At 37.1% G+C, this 25,276-nt stretch overlaps 2 protein-coding genes across 7 annotated transcripts in view; both read left to right on the forward strand.

Annotated features, from left to right (window-relative positions):
* LOC112504369 (pentatricopeptide repeat-containing protein At4g19191, mitochondrial) overlaps window positions 1-5,206 on the forward strand; it is a 5,797-nt gene extending 591 nt beyond the window's left edge. For both annotated transcript variants that reach the window (XM_025108308.1, XM_025108307.1), the window contains exons 2-3: window positions 536-694; window positions 3,198-5,206. In XM_025108308.1, the coding sequence (XP_024964076.1) occupies window positions 635-694; window positions 3,198-5,168 (2,031 nt within the window). In that variant the 5' untranslated portion in view covers window positions 536-634 and the 3' untranslated portion in view covers window positions 5,169-5,206. The remainder of the gene's footprint in view (window positions 1-535; window positions 695-3,197) is intronic.
* LOC112504370 (methyl-CpG-binding domain-containing protein 2-like) lies at window positions 752-25,049 on the forward strand. 5 transcript variants are annotated; one of them, XM_025108312.1, is made up of 7 exons: window positions 752-2,632; window positions 14,966-15,062; window positions 15,979-16,322; window positions 16,410-16,686; window positions 16,790-16,852; window positions 16,925-17,055; window positions 24,632-25,049. In XM_025108312.1, exons 3-7 carry the CDS (start codon window positions 15,998-16,000, stop codon window positions 24,805-24,807), a joined length of 972 nt encoding a protein of 323 aa, XP_024964080.1. In that variant the 5' UTR covers window positions 752-2,632; window positions 14,966-15,062; window positions 15,979-15,997; the 3' UTR covers window positions 24,808-25,049. The 5 variants fall into 5 exon arrangements, with proteins under 5 accessions (XP_024964080.1, XP_024964077.1, XP_024964079.1 ...); XM_025108309.1 differs by having other exon boundaries at window positions 752-2,074; window positions 2,167-2,632; window positions 15,979-16,686; XM_025108311.1 differs by having other exon boundaries at window positions 15,979-16,686; window positions 16,790-16,843.
* The last annotated feature ends 227 nt before the right edge of the window (window positions 25,050-25,276 follow it).

A 25,276-nucleotide genomic window follows, 5' to 3' on the forward strand; every position in this document is an offset into this window, starting at 1 on the left:
AAAGGGTTGGAGAGATGTATTGCTGAACATGAATCACTTTTCAACAAGCATTTTGGTTGTGAGGGAAATTGAATCCCATAACTACATGAATTATATGAGAAGTGTTAAACATCTGTCATAGTTTTCGACTTGGCAAGGGTTAAGATACTGAGCTTAACAGAAGAGGTTTTTACATCAGAAAATTACTTGACATATGAGTCTGAATTACCATCATGAATTTGTAGAAGCCCCATTTGACTGTTTTTGGAGATAGGGGTGCGATCAAATGTTACAATTGGATGAGTGACATGATTTTATTGTGTTTCTATTGTTCTTATGTAGAATGTCTTTCGTTCTTTATGGGTTTGTTGTTATACACTTAATTTGATGCATACCCRAATCAGTTGATGTCTATTTTACTATGCATTGCTCGATCCTTTGTCTATCTCARTAGTCTCATGGTAAGGTTTTAGTTATATCTTTTGTTGTGTTTTACTTGAAGAATATATACGATGGTACCGATTTATGTGTTCTTATTCTTTTGGATGGTTTGTAGGGAGATAAAACCAATTATGAAGGATGCATAAGTCATGGACCATGGGGTGGATTTCATGGACGTGTTAGCACACACCTTGATGCTATTGGGATATATGTGATGCCTGAATCACTTGCACTTGGTCGAAACTCTACAACTAAAAACAATTCCATGCATGAGGTTCATTTCTTAAWGTCTCTTTCTCATATTCTTGTTCTTAACTATTTAYGTTTCAAGCCTTATCTAAAAATGAATACCGATTATTCATGTTGTTTTAAAGTTAAAAATATCCTCATATATACTTGTGATTGAATTTTTTTTCACTATAAGGGGCGTTTTTTGACTTTCCGCCGTGGGCATCCAAAATATCAGGGCCGGCCCTGACATCTACATGTAGTGCTTTATAACTCTATCCAACATATACTCCTTTATTGTTATGTTCAATGGTCATTGAGGAAAATTTAGTTGGTATTGTTGTTTATAGATAAGGTTCAGTAGATAAGGATTTTCAATAGATAAGACTCTTAATATAGATCAGCCATTACTTTGGTAGATTTTGACGTAACTTTTGGTATATTTTGCACCAACTTTTGTATGCATCTATTTATGCTTAGGGTACAAATTCTTTATGATTTGGAAAGACTAATGGAAAGGTTATTTTCGTTTTAGAATGCCCGAAAAGTTATCTGTTCAAAAAAATAATCACTCAAAATATGAATGTCAGTTAGCATTTTTCATAATTTTCCATTTGCTTTTTTAGTTTTTATGTAATCATCTGTTCGTCTCAGCATGAGTCTCTCTTTCCTCCTCCTGAGGAGAAAGAATAACAAAACCCCATTGTAATCTACATCCCTCTCTCCAATTCATACACATAAATCCATTATCTTTCTCAAAATCCCATTTTTCTTAGACTTCAATCTTTTGCTCAGTTCCTGTTTTGGTAATGAATCTCTTTCTATGCAACAAATATCTTTATTATTTTCTTTTAATTTAGGAAGGTTTGCAATTTGCGTACCAAATTTTAACAGTCAAATTATATGAACATGGAAATTGTTGTTTGAATTCTTGTGCTGTATGTTTCTTCCTTTTTGTTTGAGCTTCATTTATGGGTTCTAATTAGAACGTTTAATTGCATTTTGAATATTGGATCGTGTATTTATAGAAGCTTAATGTTGGTTTTAGAGATTGCTTAACTTTCTCATTGTTGAAAAATCTAATCGAAACATAGTTAAGTACTCTTGCAACCCTTCCTAAGATTTTCTTTTCTTGTGCATACTTTATAAAAGACGTTCTTTTTTTTTCTTGTTCATCCTCTCTTTTTAAATTTTTTTATATCACAATGCACATTTGTGAATCTATGGAAGTAGTTGGTATACAAATTGTTAACTCATTGCTCGTTTTAATTTTATGATTTTCATTAGTGGGTTTTTGGTGTTATTTCATTGTTGTTTTTTATATTCTATCTTGAGGTTCTGACCATTTCTGGTAGGGTCTAGTGATTTCTCTAATTGGCTGTCCATTCTTGAAGCATCAATCTCGACCTAACATGATCATGTACTAGTGAGCATTTTGTTTGAATTACTCTCTTATGATTCATTTCCGTGTATTCTTCTGGATTTTCTATCTCATATGCCAGTGAAAAATTTGCTTAGGTTACAAGAATACTCAAAGATGGACATGCATAACTTCGAAAAAATATGTATCTGTCGCCATCAATAATGTTTTATTGCGCCGTGGGTTGCCTATTTAAAATCTTAATTGAGGTTTTTCTATCTTTGATTTTGTTTACTGGTGGGTTTAGTAACTTCTTATGCAAACTTATGTTGATTTTCCTCTCACTAGAGTTGTCTTTTTTAATTTTTTGATTTCAAGTTTGTGTCACTTTTGTTCCATTGTTCTATGTGAGTGCTAAAACAAATGTGGACATGTAGATATATGAAGGCATGCTTTTACGTTCAATTTATCAAGCACATTATGAGCTGTGTCAATATAGTTAGTTGTTCATCAGGTCAAGCATAGGAGTTGTTAAGAGACAAATTTGCAAGACACATTTTCTTCAAGAAATTCGGGATGATGATCTTGTATTGTTCAATAGAGCACCTACACTGCATAAATAAGGTTTTTTTCTTTCTATTTTGGCTGTGTCTCAAGGTACAATTCAGTGATTATGTAAGTAGGTTTCCTTGTTCTTTGAGTCTTAATACTAATTTAAAAATTGCGGTAATTTTATGCATGGTATTACTCTAAAGAAATTCTATGCACATGAACATTATTTCCCATATATGTTTTGAGTTGATATCTTTTGGGACGATTTCTTTTGTTGTATATCTTCTTGAATTTGCTCCATTGTTGTTACTTTTTGTTGGAGCAACCAAATTATGGTGGTGTTTGATAAAGTTGAATGAAAAGTTGTTGTATGATTAGAAGTTTTTATTGATTTAGAAGTTCTATAGAGAATTTAATGAGGTTTATAACATAGAGCAACATGAAATTATATGAAAATATATATTAGGAGGATTATTAATATTAATATTAGTATGATGATTATTAAGACTACCTTTAGTATAAGTGTTCATCTTTGTTTTTCTTTGGATGAGTATTTTTAGGATAAACGTGTATCTTTATAATAACGTAACCTTGGAATGGATTATTATTTTTACATTTTCTAATTTTGAATTTGCAGAACACTTTGATATTGATTACTATGATAAAGTCGACAGTGTCTTCAATTTCCTACCAATTTACAAACCTCTCAATGGTTAGACAATGGAACTACGCCATTAGAGAAGCTGTAAACCAAGATCAATGTCAAAAAGCTCTCTTTCTTTTCTCCCAAATGATGCAAAAGAGCTTACAACCCAACCATTTAACCTTCCCAATCATTGCAAAAGCATCTGGAAAACTCAATAACGTACGCTACTCTAAAATCATTCATGCCCAAATTGTGAAATCGTCATTTTCAGATGATATATATGTACAAACAGCAATGATGGACATGTATATCAAATGTGATTGTATGAACATTGCATATGAAGTGTTTAGTAGAATGTCTCAAAGGGACATTGCATCTTGGAACTCGTTGCTATTTGGGTTTGCTCAACTGGGTGTTGTTGATGAAGTTTTGTCACTTTTTAAGCAAATGAGAGTTGAAAGAATTCGACCTGATTCAATCACACTGATTGGGTTATCACAGTCGAGTACTAGTAGAGAAGGTGTACCGATTCTGAAGGCTATCCATTCTTTTGGGATTCGTATTGGGGTTGCGATAGATGTTTCGGTTTCTAGTACGTGGATTTCTTCCTATGCCAAGGTTAGAGACTTAGTTTCAGCAGAGAAGGTGTTTCATGGGATTGAGCCATGTTTTGTGACGGTTGTTTCATGGAATTCTATGATAGCAGGATATGCTTATTTTGAGAAATCTTTTAAGGCTGTTAGTTTCTACAAAAAGATGCTTTATGATGAGTTTAAGCCGGACATTAGTACAAATCTTAACTTGCTTTCTTCAATTTGCCGGCCTGAAGACATTTTTTATGGTAAGTTGATCCATTGTCATGGAATTAAGATGGGTTGTGATTTGGACACATGTGTACTTAATACCTTAATTTCTATGTATTCCAAGTGTGACGATCTTGGTTCTGCAAGACATGTATTTGACAACATGGTGTATAAAACTTGTGTTTCATGGACTGCGATGATCAGTGGGTATGCTGAGAAAGGTGATCTAGATGGGGCTTTGGCCTTGTTTCATTCGATGGATGCCACCGGTGTGAAACCTGATTTAGTTACTGTGCTTAGTCTCATTGCTGGTTGTGGAGAAACAGGAGCACTTGATATTGGAAGATGGGTTGAGGACTATGCTAGGTTAAATGGATTGAGAAGTAATATGATGGTCTTGAATGCTTTGATAGACATGTATGCAAAATGTGGAAGCATTGAAGAAGCTTGTGAGATCTTTTATATGATGAGTGAAAGAACCGTTGTTTCGTGGACTTCGATGATTGCCGGGTGTGCTCTAAATGGAGAATTTGGAGAAGCTTTGACACATTTTTTCCATATGTTGGAACTGGGAGTTAAACCAAACCACATAACATTTCTCATTGTTCTTCAAGCTTGCAATCATGGAGGTTTTATTGAAAAGGGATGGGAGATCTATGATCTTATGAGGAAAGTGCACAAACTTGATCCAGAACTAGAGCACTATTCTTCTATGGCAGATCTTTTTGGTCGTGGAGGAAAACTAAATGAAGCTGTGGATTTTATTCAAAACATGCCCATGAAACCTGATGTCGGCATATGGTCCTCATTGCTTAGTGCATGCAAAATTCATCGCAATGTAGCGATTGGTGAACTTGCAGCTTGTCGTCTTTTTGAAATGGAACCACGAGCTGCAGCTCCCTATGTAGAAATGGCAAACATTTATGCATCGACATCATGTTGGGATGGAGTTACCGCTGTTAGAAGACTGATGAAACAAAATCAAGTAACAAAGCATCCTGGACAAAGCACTATTCGAGTAAATGGGAAGACTCATAAGTTTACAGTTGAAGATCGGTGTCATCACAAAGGGCCAATTATATATGAAGTTTTAGATGGTTTAGCTTTAGAGTCGAAATATGAATTAGATGTATCAAATTTACAAGATGTTCTACCATAAACATACAAATGATTTTGGATTCATATGGAAACTATCTCTTGAAAGTATTGTCTCTTCGCACTTGCCTCATTAACATACTCGACAGACCACATTTCCAGTAACTTCGCAAAAAGCCGACGACATAAAGCTTAGGGCCAAGGAGTGTGTCAAAAGATGAGTGAAGGCCAACCAAGAGCCAAGGTCCTTCCAATGCACATAATGGCCACCAATAACGGCCTAAAAGGATGCAATTCTGCTATGTTGCATGTTGTTATGGATTTTGTTAGGATGATCACACGAGGTATTTTGCATTTGTGCATCTCCATTTCTACTTATTTTGCATTTGTATTGAAATTTAGCAAAGGTAAACTTTGAGAGATGATTAGGAAAAGGTAACATCGGAGACATATTAATCAACTTCAGTTCAGATAAGAATTAGAACATGGAGAGTACAACCATAAAGGAAGGAATTTTCTAGAACAAATGGGATATACAGTTTGAATGTTGCATTAATGGATCTACACCTTATAAATCATACTCATTGGCAACAGGTGAGAACTTCTATTAGTTACACCACCCTAAAAAGCTTTGCATCTTAGCCTTTTACCTCCTGACTACCTCCTCACATCAATATTCTAAGTCTCTTGCATCTAAATGCAACTTAGTATCTTATTCAGAAGATAAGAGACTTCTCATCTTCACCCTAAAAGCTTTGCATTTGATTAGAATAATAGAATGCAATAGGAATCTTATTGTATTTTATCAATGAATGAAATTATATTACAGGGATAGTGCCTAGAATTTGAGAAGTAGGTGACTTCCAAGACTCTACACTCGGTTTTCCTCCCGGATCACATATTAATACTCCAAATTCTCCAAAATCCTCCTGTTTGGAAGTGCTATCCCCAACGTCAGACTGGATTTCTCATCTATGTGTGTCAGCTTGCTTCTTCATCTCGTGTTGAGCTATCAATAAATGGTTTTGAGTTCATCCAAATTTCGGCCGTGCTCCTCTAAACATTGATTTGCCTCAAATGACGGGGAGAACTCTTTCTATAATATTCCAAGTGGTGGAAATTGACCATAATGCATCTTGAAAGGAGTCGTATTCCAGAAGTATGATACGAGGTATTTTACCAATGTTTGGCCTATGATAACCGACATGACTATTCTTTGGGGGCTTCCGAAATGAAAAATCATAAATATGTCTCAACACTTCGATTGACAACCTCTAATTGTCCATCCATTTGCGGATGGTAGGTGGTGCTTCACTTGAATTGTGCCTCACAATCTAAACAACTCCTAGAAATGATTCAAAAACACCTTGTCTTGTTCGGTGAATAGACTCTAGAATCCCATTTAAATGCACCACTTTCTGTAAAAACAAGTTACGGCCGTTGTTATGACCGTGTATGGGTGTCGTAACGGAAAAAAGTAGGCATATTTGCTTAATCGGTTCATTACTTCTAAAATAATTGTATACCTCTCACACTTAGGTAACCCATCGATGAAGTCCATCTTGACCTCCTTCTGGACCTTGTCCGATTGCTCCGGTGCCTGTAATAACCCACTTGGAACCATGGTCTAATATTTCTACTGACGACTGGCCACAATTTTTTATGTGTCCATTTTCATTTGGACTTAATATAGTTCTGTAGCCATTCGTCGATAAGTCTTCAACATCCATGAGTGCCCTTATGGAATTCATGTAACAACCTTGGAATCCATGTCGAGGCTCGCGCCTTGCGGTACTAGGCGGCCTCGATAAAGCAACCTTTGTCCCTGGACACTAACCATGCCGGTGTTGAATCGCTTTTGTTTATAGAGCTTTGTATTTTTTGCCGAAATCTTGTGCCTGAGTTCCTTCTACACCAAGTCTATAGATAGAAAGTGCAATCAATTTTGGGTTCCCTCCTTGACGGGATAAGGTATCTGTGACTGTGGCCTTGTACTCGATGTCGGGACCAAAGTTTAAAATACAAAAAAACGCGAGGTGGGGCCTTACTACGCAAGCCTCAAAGCGGAAGTGTGCTAGGCAAAAATCAAAGAATATTCATACACAAAATGTATCCTTGCTAACAAGAAATTTATAAGATGTATATACACAATATATATATATATATATATATATATATTATATTAGCAGATTAAAAAAAAATACTTCCATACTAGATGCTCAATGAAAATGTAATATATATACATACAAGGTACACGTTTATGCTTCATCAAGTACATGGTGCAGCAATACATACATGTGAGTGAGGGAGAAGAAAAGAGGATTTAACGTGTGAGGGAGAAGTAAATCTCTGAGTGATAAGAGGCAACCATGTTTTTTGAGTTTTGACTTTTTAGTTTTTTATTTAAATGAAGATAGACACATCCTAATCACATTAACATGTGCATACGCCTCTCCATAGTCTCACCCATCGCCTAGCACTCAAGGTGTACAACCCATTGAAGCAATGAGAGGCGATGCCTCAAACACAGTTTTTGGCCGCCTCGCCTGAAACGATTTTTAAAACCATGGCCGGGATGATAGTGGATCTCATATTCGTACCCAAGACCTTTGACAACCATTGTTGGTGTTACTCGATGACCATCTGTTGCTCTAGTAGATACCTTACACTATGCTTATTGGTTTGCACAACAAGTTTCCTTCTTGGAAAATAGTGCCACCATTTTTGGATAGGAAAAAGGATCGCCACTGGCTTTCACTCGTAGACTGATTTCATCGTGGCTCAAGAACTAGAAGCGAAACCTGTTTGTAGAACACAATCATTTGACCAAATTGCATCAAAACCATCTCGAAATTGTACGCTGATGCATCTGTCTCAATTACAAACAATTGACTAAGATTCGGTAATACGAGCATATGAACTTTGCGTCATGGCACTCTAGATTGAAGGCTTGTGTTGTGTTCTCCCCTATTTGAAGTTATTCTGCTACTTGCTCGGTTAGTGGCATGGCAATGGTGCTATTCCTCTTCATAGATTTGCGATAATAACAAATTAACACAAGAAACTGTGACATTCTTTTTGCTTCTTGGGGAGTGGCCCATTGAACATAGTGACGACCTTGGAGGAATTGACCGACACTTCATTCTTCGTGACCAAATGATCCAAATATTCAATTTTCTCTAGAGCAAATGAACTTGTACTTTTTTTTGTTGGCATGAACAAGTTATAATGACTTGGTTGGTAACCTGTGTTGTTAGAGCTTTGTGAATATCTCTTTGAGGCGATTCCAATAATCGAACAATACCAACATGAACTTCTGTAAGTAAGGTCTGAATAGGGTTCATTAATGACTGAAAATCTGAAACGTAGCAAGGTGTTTGTTAACCCAAACATAATGACCAAGAACTCAGTGTCCTTCATGCATGTGAAAAACAATTTTGGGTACATCTTCGGTCTTCATCTGGTGACAGCTGAATTTAAGGCTCTTTTTGGAAAAATACCTCGGCACTGTGTAATTCATTTAATAACTCATCGATCACTCGTGTGTTTATAATATTTTCATTAGGGATTGGAACAAGCTATGTATTATCAGAAACTAGTCGAGTACATTAGCTTTGTCTAAAACCTGCTAAACGACACAAATTTTGGAACAACCTCTGTTCTATTGGAAACTTGTCGAGTAATGACTTTGTTTAGGTCCACTAATTGACACATAAATACCTACTACCATCGTTTTTCTTGACACTTAACATCAGGTTCGAGATGGGACTAGAACTTGGTTGGGTCACACAGGCTTCAAGCATCTTGCAAACTAATTTCTCGATTTCATCCTTCTGAATCTAATCTTTGCCATTTTATCGCGAAGAACTATCGGATTTCATCCTGTTGTCATGGTTCTTTCTTTCCATTCCTCGGTGATGGTGGGTGGTATGGTCATACAAGCAGGCCCGTTTCTGACATTTTTTAGGCCCTGGGCGAACATAAAAACAAGGCCCCCACTGCAAGAAACAAGGCTTTTAGCAACGACTTTTGTTGTCGCTAAAAGTCCGTTTATCATTAGAAAGAGTATATAACAACAACATGTCATCCCTATAACTTATGAAACATGTCTTCGCTAAAAGGCGCATCGTCAAAACTCAATTTTCTTGTAGTGACCTTCAGTAATAAATGTTTTTCATTAGTATAAAATTGAGTACAAGAAATGTTAATAATTTACCGAGTAAAAAAATCTTATTTATCTATATTATAGATATATAAGAGAGTACTTAAATTTACGTACTTCTTATTATGTAATTTCAAACCAAGAGTATAGAAACTATGGTTGATAAATTTTTATAAAAAGTAAGAAAATTTTACTTTATAACAAAAAATATGTGTTATTTTGATACAAAAAGAGATTTCGTGTTAATGAAATAATCATGAGGTCAATGAAAGATCAATAATAAAGAAGATTATCAAGGTTATTTAGACAAGTAGACAAATGAAGATTAATAAGAATATGAAAGAAAAGATGATCCATTGAGATCTAGTAAAAATAAATAATGAATTAAACATATAATATGCAAGTTCAACAAATGATTGTTTGAGCACTTAAATAGAATCTTGTGGTGTGATGGAATCCCAATGAAAGATACATAAGTCAAACAATTGATGAAAATATTTAAATTCTWTTTTTCTTCTTTTTTTGYTYAACTAAAATAAAATGTTAATATTAAAAGTTTATGGAACATGACATATATAAGAGACATTACTAAATACATCTAGTAGAAAAAATTTATTGATTAATCACAAAACCATGAAACATGTCATAAATCATAAGAACAATAGATTAATTGTAAAAAAAAGTAAAATATTTTATGTAGAAGCAAAAATAGATAACAATAGTCAACAAAAACAATTAGAACAACATAACCAATAGTCAATAAAAATAGAAATAGATAAAAATATCTAACAAAAATATATAGCAATAGCAAGCACATGATCTTAACGTTGAATTGTTGAAGCACGAAAATAGTCAAGCATATAGAGATAGCAATAGCCAATATCATTGGACCTTGTTGGAGATAAAAAAATTTATTGGGACAATAAACAATAGCATATAATGAATGATCAATTTATTTTTTTTATTTTCGACTCCAATGTAATTAGTTGATATATTTTTGGGCCATTATTATTTACTAAATTATTTTTGTCTTTTATTATATGCTACAATTTTTTGGTTTCTTTAATTTATTAAATTATTTTAGACTACTATATACTTTAATGGAAAAATTTGGGCCCCTTATATTTTTGGGCACGCCCGTGCCGCCCTCCCCCAGGGGCCGTCAACCCGCTTCCCAGAGTGCAACTTGGCCTCTCGTTTTCCCTCCTTGGTAGCATGAGTTGCTAAGGCTACCCAAGCTGGATCTTTCTAAGTTAGTCATCCTTAATCATCGAGCCAACCGCATGGTTTAAGCCAACCCCGACGGGCAAAGGTACCTACCTGTAAACAGAGTGAATTTCTGACTTTAGTGCATTTTACGGAAGTTTCTACTAAATTTGTAGGGTATTCTGGTTAGTTGTCTCGACAACCCCTCAAACTGATCTCGATACTCTCCGATTCCCCCGTCTTGCACTATTGCCAATATTCCTTGTACATGTTACTTTCATGTGTTAATTGGAAACGATTCACCAACCGCCCTTCTAAATGCTCCATGATTTGAATGACACTCATTGCTTAGTCCACCAGAACCATGCAATGACCTACCCTTAATGGTGTCATCCTTTGAATTTTAGGATATCGCTCGGCTTTGTAAACCTAACCATGCGCATCATCCCCGTCAAACACCGGCTTTTGCAATTTCGGCATTAGATAGTCGGGTCTCTCCAAAGTGGGTGGTCGTAGCCCTTTCCATTTGGATTTGATCCCCATTGAACTGGGCCCCCTTTCTGAGGCCGCAATCACCATCGTCATTGCTGCCGGTTGCTGTTGTATGGTAGCATTGTGTTCTTGTTGCTATAGGTTTCGCAATTCCAACAACTTCACGTCTAATACATAAGGGTGTTCAAACCTCACAAATCGCATAACCCCCCACCCACACCGTAACATACCGCATTGTTTAGAACTTTCAGGTATGGTTTGCAGTTTGTGTTTTTTTATCTTGTAATATGCGGGTTGTTTGCGGTTTTCAATAACTCAAACAGGGGTTCAAACCATTTTGCTGTGCGGTTTGAGGTATCCGCAGTTTCGTTTGTGGTTTGGAAGAATGTTGAAACCGCATATGCAACATGGTTTATGATCTGGCTGTAAAGCGCAACGCATTGCGAACACTCCTAGACTTCCACATTTGCGTCTTTGTCTGCCGATAGTTTAACCAACTACTCGGTGTAAATGGTAACTCCGATCAATAGTATCTCGTGTGAACAACTCCTCGCAAAAAGTAACTCGACGGCTAATTGTACTCCGACGATGAAGGTGATGGGTGTTACAGCCAATTTGATAAGAACACAATTGGACGCTTATTTTATTTATCTAGGAATCAAAAAAATTTCAGGGATAGTGCCTACAATTCGAGAAGTAGGTGATCTCCCAAGAATGTAGACTCAATTTTCCCTCCCCCAAAACCTTAACCCTAATGACCTTATAGATACTCCAAATTTCCTAAACCTATCATAAATCATATAGCTTGATTACCAAGCCACTTGTTTCATTTCAGGAAACTAAAAATAATAAAAGATATCACAATAATAGAAGGAAACTAATTAATATCAACTATGAAGCCCAAAGTCTCATAAATCACCTTACACCCCCCTAGACGTATCAACATCTTAGCCTTTGACCTCCACACATCAAGATTCAAGTCTCTTGCTAGAACTCCAACTTATATTGATTCTTATTCAGAAGATTTCTGGACTTTTAATAGGTCAACTTAACATCTTTAACCTAAAATAGACGTCTTATAGAGTAGCCATAAAAATTAGGGTATTAAATGATAAGTACACGTATGTCCAAATCACAACCATGTTGATGCCATGACAATGAATCAACTTCCAAGAGATGTTCATGTGGCCGATTGAAGAAAGCAAGTCTAGATTGGTACTCAACTCCGAATTAAACCTATCATAGAGCATCTTTTTGTAGTTACGAAGGGACTTCCAAGATTATTCAAAATAGGCAATAGACTTCCATCAGTGGTTCACTTTATCTGATGTTGTGCCTAATTCTCTAACTTCGCGTAATAAGAAACCCATTTGTTGGAAAACGGAACATCTACTAATACCCCAATTCAGATCATAAAAGTCCGGTTCTCATTCTGATGTCCTAATAACTTTGACCAAATTCGGCTGAATTCTTTCAACTCTCATTTGCTTAAAATGTCACAAAACTCAATCAACAACACCAACTGAGCAAACCCCAAGAGCAACGCATTTCAAGACACCATCTTTTAGGCATTCTATCAACCAATGTTTTTATGGAAACATTTTATATATACGTGACCACTGTTGTCTGCACATACATATTTGTAGGAAATGACAAATCTACAATTTAAGTTGGTGATTTTAAGATGATATATATTATTGAGTTCTGTAACGATTTTGCTTTGATTGGAAGGTTAAATGGTTGGGTTATAAGATAGTTTTCATTCTTTGGTGAAAGAAATAAAGGCTTTTTGATACTGAGCTTGATTTATATCTACTCTGATTGTATGGTTATATTGGCTAGGTGTTGAGAATTTTGAAAATGTTGGAAACTGACAATGTTTTCGGAGCAATCAAAATCCTCAAGGTATTCTACAATTGTTAACGACAAATTGATAGTTTAAATTTGGAAAAATAGAAGTAGTGGCCGATTTTGCTTTTACTGTTATGGCTACACATCAGTGTGCCATCCCAATCACATTCAATGTGATGAGAACGATTAAATGTTTGTTATCATGTGTTACCAATGAATGTATCTCTTTACTTGGAAAGTCTTGGATGATACATTTTCATGCTAAGCATAACAAAGATAGAATTCTTATAGTTTTAAGTATGGGAAAAGGCGAGGGCGTTGTTTCCAACACCACCAAAGAGGCATGTTGCATATTATCTTTCAAATGTTGAGAACCACACTAGCATGAACCATGGGTTAAGAATTCAAAACTGGCTCTCAGTGACAAGGTAGCCAAGAAGCAATATATTCAGAACAAGATTGAAAAGCCAAATGGAGTAGATGATGTGACAATTGAAGTGTCCAAGTACAAGATAGCTGTAGGAGACTTGACCCAAGCTAATGAAAAGGTAGATCTGAAGCTTTTGTGGAATTCAAAGACGAGATAAACAATGGAGGTGTTGTTGATTATGTTTCTAAGGACATTAGGCATATGAGTTTGTTATAAATTGGTCTGCTAGAAGATTTGTTTTGTTTCATTTGATTTGTAATGCTCAAGAGATCCTTGGGTAAGAAGCACAGAGTCCTAGCTCCTTAGTTGTTTCCTAATCCTACCTGTACTCCTAACTGTCATGCATCAGGATCTGTTGAATGATGAACTAATATTATAAGTGTTCCCTATGGAACATTTGAATAGCAACCGAACCCCATGAACGGTATTTTACAATTGATGTGTGATAAAACTGAATGATAGAGGCCGAATAGTATTATCACAACATGAGCGAAGGGAGTACAAAATAAAATTAAAGGCATCCGATTTGAACAAGTAATATGAAAAATAACACAAAGATCAAATCTTTTACCACCTACTAGCTAGAATGGCAAATTTCAAAACGGAACTAGACTTCAGAGGTGGTTATTAACAAGGGTGAGAGCATCTTTAGACAGAAAAGCGTGACTTATTCTAGTTTTCTGCTCTTGCAAAGTATTCAGCTGAGTGCTTTTAATATGTAGGTACAAACCATTATGCTTCTTCAATTCTTTTAATTTCTTATAAACCCCAAGATCTCAATAACTACAAAATCCTTCTGATTGGAAATACGAATTGAGATGTTCTAAAGTATTTTGATGGGGTCAATTTTTAGCCTATTATAGATAGTTTGGGATATAAGGCTTCTTGTTGAGAATATAAATTGAAAGGTTTCAAAGTATTGTTTTAACTCCGATTTTAGCCTACTGTTGCTTGTTTGTGATGCTTTTTGTTGAGGATATTTGGCAACTAATCCAATAGCCATAGAGTGATGTATTTGTTACTGCATTTCATCAAAATGCTGTTTATTAAAAATCCCGTGTGCATTTTGAAAATGGAATATAATTATGTTTCAAGGCAATCAGAATCAAGTTCGAGATCCCTAAATATACGACACTGTGAGGAAATTTTGAACAACTATTTCAAAGTACTTGATGAATGGGAAACAGAAGAAAGAAATCTATTATAGAAGACCAACCTTGCAGTAATGAAGCTATAATTTGTTGTGTAAAATCAGTAGCTGAGCATTAACACAAATTGCTTAAGTTCATGGAAATGGCATGGAGAATTGGCATGCTTCATAGTCTAAAATGTATGCACGTTTGTTGTGACTGATGAAGCTTATGTCCACCATATTATTATAAATGTAAATGGTTATTTAATGGTTCGATGTTTTATAGAGGCAATACATGTTTGCATTTACAATTTTTTTAATATGATAGCACAATAAGAACCTGTATGGTTCAAGTCTGCCAATTAAGTCCATGTATGGTGGAAAACAGAAACAAACGTTACAGGAAAACAGAAAACAGAAAGGGAAAATTGAAATTTGTTGATTGCTAAGCCTAGTTCATCGACACTGGTTAGCTTGTTTTATGGATTTATGCATGGTGGAATACCTAAAAAGGCATCAAGTAGGAAAAAAAATTTTGATTGATGAAATTCTCCTAACGTAACAAGTTATGTGATGAATTTTTGGTAGGGACCATGAGAGTATATATATGAGGATATGCATCCAGTTACTGAGGAGCTAAGAAGAGCTAGGAAGCAGGTGTCCAACTTTGTTCAATACGCAAGAGGTAAGTTTTGGTCTTTTATTTGGAAATTGTGGAGATGAAATCCTCAAATTAAAAATTCAGAAATTAAGAGAACTCATATCTTCTGCCTGTGAGATAGATAAAGGAGATGCAGCAATGTGAGAAAACAAATTCATCTTCCTCGATAGTTTAGCCTATTGTGGTTCCAAAAAGAAGGTAAAAGTAGAGTGAAGACTTAAACTTAAGTATGTGCCTACTTAATATATATTTAGCACATGAACTATGATTTCCTTTATTGGTTTGATGACCTTGAATCATATGCATACACGAATGAGTAAACACGCCCCCATTCTTAATATTGAAAAATCCCAGAACCCTAGTTTCCACTTATCATGCAACCTTATTCCTGCATTCATATCCTTACAGCACAGTTGAGGTGAAGATGGAGAAAAGGTTGAATTTTGAGTCCAATGACTTCATGAAGGCATGCGATAGATATTTTGGCAGCAACATTAAGATTCAAAATGGCTAATATCATTGCATGATCAAGAGATCTATTAGATTATTGTGTAGTTTTAACAACAGATCGAGATCTCATACAGCCCTCTCACTTTTAAGCCTACCCTATCAGTTTTAATCCCGTATCATTCGATGGAGTTAATCACTTAACTCCTTTTCCCTTTATTTCGGACGGATAATATCCCATGCTGCGTGCTCTTCACGAAGGATATGTTCTTGTTGATGATCGGCAAAATTGAGTTACCAAATTAATTGCATAAGAAGAGCTATTGTTTCCATATTTTCAATGAACAAGCATGTTCTGTTGGAAACAGATATTGAATTGAATGCTTGAGGAAAAACTTTTGATTCTTTTTATAGTTCTGTATATGTCCTTTTTTCTTGATATTGAATGATCATTATTGTGTGAATTCTCTGATCATTGTTCATTATGCAACAGGGTTTTCAGGTCTACTCCAATGCAACCTTGTGCTACAAAACTTACTATTAGTTTGAAAGGAGACAGACACGGAGTTGCTAGTTGTAATGTCCAGAGTCGTCAAGATAGCATAAAGGAAGAGCCAATTGATATAAATGGTTTTAGTGCTCCACCTAAGATCGATAGGAAGAGAAAGGATCACAACGACATCAGGGGTTCTACATTTCACGTGGACCTGAACAACACCAATGAAAACCTTATCGACTTATCTTCCTCTGACTGCAACACAGAGGATGAAAATATCCCACCTTGTGATGATTCACAGAAACAGTTGGTACTCTATGATCCTTGTGTTAATGGTGGAGGTGCAATTGAAGCTGTCCCAGATCCAATTTCATATAAACCACCATCTTATCCAAGACATCACCCTCAAAGAGTATTGCCATCTGTAGGTGCTTTCACAGTTCAGTGTGCCAACTGTTTTAAATGGAGACTCATCCCGAGCCAAGAGAAATATGAGGAAATACGAGAACACATTACAGACAAGCCCTTTGTGTGTGAAACAGCTCATGAATGGCGTCCTGATATTTCATGTGATGACCCCCCTGATATTGAGCAAGATGGAAGCAGACTCTGGGCTATTGACAAGCCCAACATTGCACAGCCTCCTCCTGGGTGGCAGAGGGATCTGAGGATCAGGGGTGAAGGAAGCACAAAGTTTGCCGATGTGTATGCGTGCTTTCTGATTTTTCTTATTCTTTGGAGGCTAACAAAAATTTATAATAAACTTTTATTAATCTAACTTTGGTTGGTATCTTTTATTGGTAATCAGATATTATACTGCACCAACAGGCACTAAACTGCGCTCAATACCCGATGTCCAGAAGTATGTTATGTACGCAGATCATTTTAATATTGCATCACACCTTAACAGTTCAATTGGTTGCTAATCATTTATATCAAACAGGTACTTGTTTAAACACCCAGAATACGTGGAACAAGGGGTGACACTAGCACAATTTTCGTTTCAGATCCCAAAACCATTGCAGGAGAACTATGTAAGAAAGCGTCCTGCTCGTGTGGCAGTATTGCGAGAAGGTAACTGTATGTAGGTGCCTGGATCTCTTGAACCTTCCCCAGGCATTAGAGTTGTTTTGCATGTGTATCCTTGTAATATACACACACATACATATGTATATGTATGTGTATATACATCTATATAGGGTATACATGCTTATATCTATGCATATATATGTTATATATCTATATGTATGTTCTCAATGGTTGGGAGGTTTTCTCCAAGTCCATGATGTGTTTATTTGGAAGAATGCTCTTGACAATCGTCCACATAAACCTTCATGTTATTTCCTTGCCTGGATCTAGGGGACCTGGTTTACTTGTGCCTTTGGTAGGTCGCTTCTGCATTTTTTAAGCCAAATGTCATTTCATACAAAACAAGGAATGGAACAATTATGGCCCAACTAAAGATCCAAGAGTGTGGAGGATGTTAACTGGCAAAGTTGTTAGACTTAGATATATGGTGGACTGCTGGTAGTGGTCCTAGTGGAGCAGGTATAAGAAAAGGAATTAATGAAATCTGTGTTTGGGCTCTAAGCTCTACAACTTCGAGAGGGAATCTTCCTGGGAAAATACATTCTCTTATCATTTTCTTTTCTGCGTATTCTTAGTATCAGCATAATACTTCTTCATTTGCATTAAATTTCGGTTGAGTTTCCAAACATTGGTCTGACCTGCCGGATTCGAAATTGGCCAGCAATGGAAACTCAAACTCAGTCCCGTTTGGAAAACCATGATGTACAGATTCAGAATTTGCATGCATGCATATGTCAGGAAATCAAGTTGTCCCTTCAAGAACTAGCAACAAAGCAGTTAAAGCAGGGGGAGTTAGAACCTACTTGACTAATTGGACTTAACGACAACGAAAACAACCAGAAATTTTCTGATGAGAATGTTGGTTTTGAGGCCCGTCCATAACAATGTGACACCAGGTCCTCTTGGATCTCCTTCTTCCCATTATTTTCATCCAAAACCAGGTGATGAAGTTTTCTTGGCAGAAAAGAAGGTGAAGTTACCAAAGTTGTATGGGTATGACCCAAGGGATGGATAGCCAAGACTGAGTTGTATTTTGACATCCATGGAACGCTGACAGATCTCAAATTTTGATTGGCTCAGTTAAGTATGTCAGTGTGGCTCAACATTGGTTCCCGGTGGTGAAGGAACTAGAGATTCACACAAGAATTACTTCAACATTTCAGTAGACTAGAGATTCAAAAATCCGTACGACCAACTTTCAACTGTCAACATGTGGGATCAATTCATGACTGTATTGACGACTTCGTGTATCTGCTTTCTTTAGTAACTCGTCTTCCAGAATCGCAATCAATGGGCTATTCTTGGCTGGGTTACGTAGTGATGTGAAACTATGGGTTCGTTTACATTGCCTGGGATCGCGCTTATGAGCTATGTATTTGGCTAAGGATGTGGAGAGATGCTAAATGGTTCCAAACTAGGCATCTCTGTCAACAAGTACCATTATGAACGACGACGCGAAGGAGGCTATCAGGGGCGTGATTTGTTGCAGGTAACTTGTGGCCCAATGTCAAAATGGGTCGGTTATCTGACCCCGTTTGAAGCCTAGAACCCTTTTCCAGAACAGAGTGGTCCGGTTAGGGCTGATTTTTATAAACCTTACGGTTCTAATGTTTCCAAGGACGTCAAAACTGATTCCGGAAATTCTTGAAATCAAGGATCACGTTCTCTCACACGGATGGAATGGGAAGAACGACAGCATAAGGGGCTGTGTTACCGATGTAGGCAGCAGTACAGGCCGGCACATAAATGGCCTGAGGGAAAACTACGGATGATTCTCTTGACTGATGACGAAATCGTTTAAGATGATGGGGAAAATTTATGATTGGGAAGTACAGATGACGTGCTTGAGCAAGAGGAAGGTCTTTTAGAAGAATGGGAGTGCCTGTCTTAGAGTTCAATGGGCTGTGGCAGACCACAACCAGGGATTAAAAACATCGAAGCTTGAAGGCTCTTTGCTGGAATTCCTATTTCAATTCGTACCAATAGCGGGGCAACGCATAACTACGTTCTCGAAAGTGACTCAAGCTTTAGGACTGCCTACGATGGAATTTCTAGGTCTTCATATCAAGTTGGGTGATGGACTCAAGGTATTAATTACTTAGAAATGTTTAGACCTACAAATTTTTTGGGAGACAAGTTTGTTTTGAATTCTTTGTTATTTGACATTAGGAGTTTAGATATGGTTCTGGTGGGCATTGATTGGCCTAGAACCTTGGGTGATGTTATCCATCACTGGGATTTGCAATGTGAAATTCTCTTATTTGGCCAATGATGTTCGTTTGACCGGTGTTTCGAGTTCAAAAGGTGGGGAAAATTTCTTTGCAAGGTTGGTTGTCAAATGATCAATGAGCTCCATCACTTCAAATCTTGTTTACAGAGGATAAATTGGCTAGGGGAACAGAATCGTTATCAGACACTCAACATGCCATAACCTTGCTACCTAACCGTGGTCCTATTTGTGTTCGACCCTATAGATCCCTCACATACAGAAAACAAAAATTGAGAGGCACGTGAAGGAACTTCTGTCAATCGGGGGGTTATCTGTCCACGCAAAAGCGCATTCTATAGACCGCTGATTTTGTTATGAGAAAAGGATCAAACTTGGAGGATGTGCATGGATTATACAGCACTAAATAATGCAACAGTGCTTTTTAAATACCCTATTGATGAATGGAAGGGAGCCCACTTTCCGAATTAGACCTCAAATTGTGTTATAATCAGATACGTATACAGCCTGCAAGTGTCGAAAAGACTGCTTTCAGAACCTATGATGGGCACTATGAATATTTGGTAGTGCCATTTTGACTTACTAATGCCCCAGCCACCTTCCAAGCCATCATGAATGACATTTCAGGCTTTATTTTTTTCAAGTTCATAGTGGTTTTTTGACGATATTCTGGTTTATGGTCCTAATTGGGTACAACATTTGGAGGATCTTACGATTGCTTTGCGTGTTCTGGTTGCTAATCAGTTTATGGTTCTAATTTGGTGGAGTGGATGGGCGAAGGAAAATGAAATCTGAAAGAAAAATATGCTTTGGGAGTGTGAGATAGGTGGACGGGAGTACGCAGCCGAACAACCACAGGGTTTATGTTTAAGGAAAGAAGTGTGTTTTTTGGCAACCGTCACTTGAGCATTTGGGCTACATCATTGACAAAAAGGGAGAGTCAACGGATCCCATGAAGATTCAAGCCGTTATTGATTGGCCAACACCCAAGCAAGTTAAAGGAGTCGGGGATTCTTGGGCCTTACAGGCTATTAGAGAAAGTTTATTCGCCATTATGGGATAATCTAACTAAAAAGAGTGGTTTCCATTGGAATCCCGAGGCTCGACGGACTTTTGACGCCCTCAAAACAGCCAAGCCATGGTAACTTCCCGTGCTTTAGCTTTGCCTAATATTTCTATTCCTCTTATGGTTGAATGTGATGCTTCAAGAAGTTGTATTAGGGTAGTTTTGATGCAATAGCAACAACAGTAATGCTTTAGCAAACCGGAATCTAGCAAAGTCATCATATGAGCGGGAGAGTATGGCTTTAGTTTTAGCGCTTCAACATTGTTGCTGATATCTATTGGGCACCACTTTGTTGTTTACACAGATGAAAAAGTCTCTGTCATCTCTTACAACAACGGATTACTGGTCTCAATCAACAAAATTGGGTTGCTAAGCTTTTGGGATATCAGCTTGACATTTGTTTTACATCTGGGAATGAAAATTGCGTTGTTGATGCGATGTACAGAAAAGATGCAGATGGCGAATTCCCTTTGCTGGTTAGAGCTCAATGTGTTCTAGGTGCTCAACTTGTAGACTAAGCAAGGTCAGATCCCAATTTACAACAAATCATTCACAAGTTGCAACAAAACCCTTCCAGTCATCGGGGTTATTCAGTACATCAAGGCGTTATATATTTACAGAAGGAGATTAGTCATTCCTCCCACCTCTAAATGGATTCCTGTTCTTTTAGAAGAGTTCCACAAGTCTGCTATCAGGGTCATCCGGGTTCTTGTTGCACTTCTAGTCATCTGGCAGCCAATTTGTATTATCTCGGAATGACTAACACGGTTCAAAAGCACGTACAGGCTTGTGATATTTTGCAGAGGTGAAAATTGAGTTATTTGGGAGCATATTTCCATTAGATTTCATTTTGGGCTTATCCAAATCGAAGGGGTATGGATGCCTTGTTGGTATTAGTTGCTAGGTTGTCCAAATATAACCAGTTCATCGTATTAAAGCATCCTTATCCTGCTAAAAGTGTTGCTGTAACTTGTGTATGCTAAGTTCTTCAGCTACATGGGTGCCTAGGTTTATCCTAAGTAACCGTGATCCTCTCTTCCTCGGTCACTTTTGGCAGGAAATTTTTCGGCTGCAAGGTACCCAATTGCATATGAGCTCAGCCTATCATCCGGAGTCCGATACTCAGACTGAGGTGATCAATCGATGCTTGGAGATGTATCTTTGTTGTTTTTCAACTGATTAGCCTCTGTATTGATCCATGGGCTGAGTTTTGGTATAATATTTCATAGTTCTACTGGTTTATCCACATTTTGAGTCTTGTGTATGGCAGAAAACCACCTGCTATGGTTCAATTTATTTTGGAGAGATTCATGTGGAGGCGGTTGGGCAAGAGTTGAATGATGGTGACAAAGCTTTGAAACAATTAAAAGTTCATTTGCAGCAAGCTCAATCCTTGACGTAAGCTAAAGCCGATAAAAAAACAACCGGAGGTCAATTTTGCAGTGGGGGAATGGGTTTACTTAAAACTGAAACAGTATCATCAGTAATCGGTTGCTCAACATATTTTAGAGTAGATTGCTCATGTTTCTTATAAATTGCAGATGCCGTCATCATCTGAAATTCATCCTGTTTTTCATGCCTCTATTGAAGAAAGCTGTTGTGTTGTACTTGGTGAAAGGGTCCTTGCCTCCAGACCTAGAATTGGATGTTACAGATCAGTTTCTTCCCCAATCAAGGCTGCCCATAAAGGTGAGACAGTACTACACTGGTTGATAGAATGGAAAGACCGTCCTATAGATGAAGCCACTTGGGAGGATGCTATTACTGTCCAATCATATTTTCTGATTTTTGTCTCGAGGACAAGACGGTTCCAGAAGGCAGGGCTAATGATATATGCTGTTATATCGGTCAGAATACAAAATATCGGTCAAGACCGATATTCGATATATCGGTCCAAAATAGCGGTTAACATAATATTTCTTAGAATTATATATATATAATATGCATTAATTAGAGTTTAGAAATATAGTTTCAAAATTAAAACATCACATCATCTAAAGTGTTCAAAAACGAGCTAATCGCAAGCAATAGGTTCGGCATCCGAGAAAAGAAGCCAAACCGTGACTCCGTGAGAAGTCTGAAGTTGTGAGAAGTCTGAAGTCGTGATTCGTGAAGTGAACTAGGTGTCTGTGAAGTGTGAAGTCGTAACTCGTAAAGATGAAAAGAAAGGAAGAAGACTGTTGGAAGGCAGACTATTAATTTCAGACCTAATAATATATATTACCAAGTCCAAAAAACTAAGCCCATGAAATAACAAAAGCCCAAATAATTGAACCCTAAAAATCGATATATCGGTCCGATATATGCATCAAAATATCGCTAAATATCGGGAAAAATCGGAAAATATCGCCAATAATATCGGGGACGATATTTTGACCGATATTTATGCAGTGATATTTTGCCTAGGTCCGATATCCGATATATCGACGATATATCGACGATATATCGCGATATTAACAACATAGCTAATGATATAGATCAAGTTGGCAATAGACCAATTACGGCCAACTAGCCCACGATCCAAGAGTCTGCAGGGTATATAATAGAAGGCCCAAGGGTAGTGGGAAAAGGATGAGAGCTGGCAAAGTTGTTAAAATAGATATATAGTCGAATGCTGGTAGTGAAGCACACATAAAAAAAGGGAATTAATGGTATATGTTTTTATGCTCTCAGGTATATATTGTTGGAGAGGGGGAACGTAATCTTATTATCAATGTAATAGTTCATTTACTGTTGAATTTCTCAACAGCATACTTGGCAACAATAGAGAGACCCCTGTGCGATAAGAGAGGTATTTCAAACATTAGGTTGATGCATTGGATGAGGTTGTATATGGAAAAGGCATCCATAAAATTAAGGAACTCGTGTCTTGCTATTGCATCGACGAGTGGGTCTATTTGGTAGTTGATAGAAGCGCTTAGGGTAAAAAGCTATCCCTGTTTTCACTAGGCTTGGGGACCATGACAGGGTTTGATATCCATTTAGCAGCATATCCTTTGGCATACTCTCGAGGGAACTTTGTACTTCTTTGAGCGCTTTTTCAAAGGAACGCTGCTTTTCTTGGTTTTGAAGAGTGGCATTGAAATAGTCTAAATACGGATCAAGAAGGAATCCTCAACCTGGCCTTGTGGTTTCTGCATCCTTCGCTCATGGTCTTGATTCTTGTGGTGTTGAGGGGAGTCTAGAGATCGAGGCATAGCTTTTGTTTGGTGCTTTGTATGTGTTCTGTTTTTGGCCTCATCATTGTGCTCTTATTCCCATTGAGTTTTCTCTTCTTTAGTTAAGTTGTTTATGCTACCCCACCTTCCTATAGTGTTTAACCACAGGTTTATCTTAGGTTGCCTGTTGTTTAAGGAAACTACTGTCACAACTTCAAAGAGGTTAAGATGTTAAGGGATTCCTCGCTGAAGCTATTGAGGTAGGAATGCAGTTACTCATTTTCTTACCATCCTAGTATTGACATAAGAGGAAGTGAGTGGCTTCCTGTTCCCTTGCATTGGACATTCTTGTGGCTATTCTCCCCAAGTGTTATTCCGTGTGGGATTCATCGCCTTTGTGTTTTAGATCCCTCGTAAAGGCTAATGAGGTCGAGTTCACTACAAACTCCTTGAATGGGAGACTCTTGCTCTTAAATAGTGGTAGTTCTTCATATCACATGCTAATTGGATACTTGAGAATGGAGGTGAAGAAGACCTCCACTTATGATGGTGCTTTGTATATACGGAGCTTAGTTGGAACTCCCTTTGTGTTCATCTTGTGAAGGTTTAGGAATCATATTCCTAGTTTTCCCTTTCCGTTGGGAATCCACGGAATGCTAGAAATCCCGGTTAACCTTGTATCAGGGTTGTTCTATATACCATTACGTTTTTACCATGTCAATAGCAGTATTTTTTTCGTACTTTATTTTCACTGTGGATTTGTTGATTTCATGAGAATGGTTGATGCTTGGTAAATCATGTCTTATTTGTGTGGGTCTTAGTTTTTTCTGCTTTCATAGCATGTCAGTTTTAGTTTTTCTTCCTATTTTGATAGTTGTCAGTATTACGCTTTGTGATTCCTGTATCAAAGAATGCAATAACTAGGATGGGCTTGGCGTATGTGGAAGTAAGGAGGTGAACTTTTATGTCCCTACTTCCTTTTCTGTTCACTATACCTGTTTCACTTTTGCATGCACTCCTATGTTACTATACAAGCCGGGGTCTTCACAGAATATGTGGGATATACTGCATTCCTTTTAGTAATGAATATCCATTTTCCGTTCCTTGCAGCTAAACCAATGGCGTTACCAGGTCCAGAAGAGAATACCGATTTGCAGCTTGGTCTGCCAGGGTTCTCTGCTCGGTACACGTTTGATCCTGTGAATCCAACAGTAAAGAGGGCAAGGAGCGCACCAGGTAAACGGAGAGAGAATTTCGACTTGATGTTGAAACAGCCTAAAATGTAGGTTAGCTGACTACAAGGGACCACTATTGGAATCAAACAACAGCACAGTGGTCTCTCCCTCAAAAACTTTCTTTTTGTATTTGTTTACAGGACTCAATGTCCTGAAACAAATTTATGTGGAATTAGCAAACTTTTAGCTCTGAAAGTGGGGCTCTTTTAGGGGTTGAGAAAGGGAGGATATGCCATTGTGACTTCTTTTGGAATGTATATGGAAAAAGATCATCCTAGTATTACTCTGGTTTGTTAGAATATGTGGAACTTTTTGCAATTACTATTTAGAAAGAACCTTTATAGAGATATTAGGTTTCTACATACAAGTTACATGGTCTATGTAAATTTTAGCCCATGAGAAACTCCAACATTCCCCCTAAGTGGTGCTAGACCACAATATGAGCCAGTATAGAAAGAGAAGGTTCATATATATATATATATATATATATATATATATATATATATATATATATATATAT

Source organism: Cynara cardunculus, unplaced genomic scaffold, assembly GCF_001531365.2.
Source record: "Cynara cardunculus var. scolymus isolate 2C unplaced genomic scaffold, CcrdV1 Un_Scaffold_5345, whole genome shotgun sequence".
In the NCBI taxonomy this organism is placed as follows: Eukaryota; Viridiplantae; Streptophyta; class Magnoliopsida; order Asterales; family Asteraceae; genus Cynara; species Cynara cardunculus.

Excerpts from the sequence above, each read along its gene's own strand:
- LOC112504370 (XM_025108309.1), top strand. The coding sequence starts at position 15,998 with ATGCAACCTTGTGCTACAAAACTTACTATTAGTTTGAAAGGAGACAGA. Across the intron at positions 16,687-16,789 it reads AGCACAAAGTTTGCCGATGT|ATATTATACTGCACCAACAG; the intron begins GTATGCGTGCTT and ends ATTGGTAATCAG. Across the intron at positions 16,853-16,924 it reads GATGTCCAGAAGTATGTTAT|GTACTTGTTTAAACACCCAG; the intron begins GTACGCAGATCA and ends TATATCAAACAG.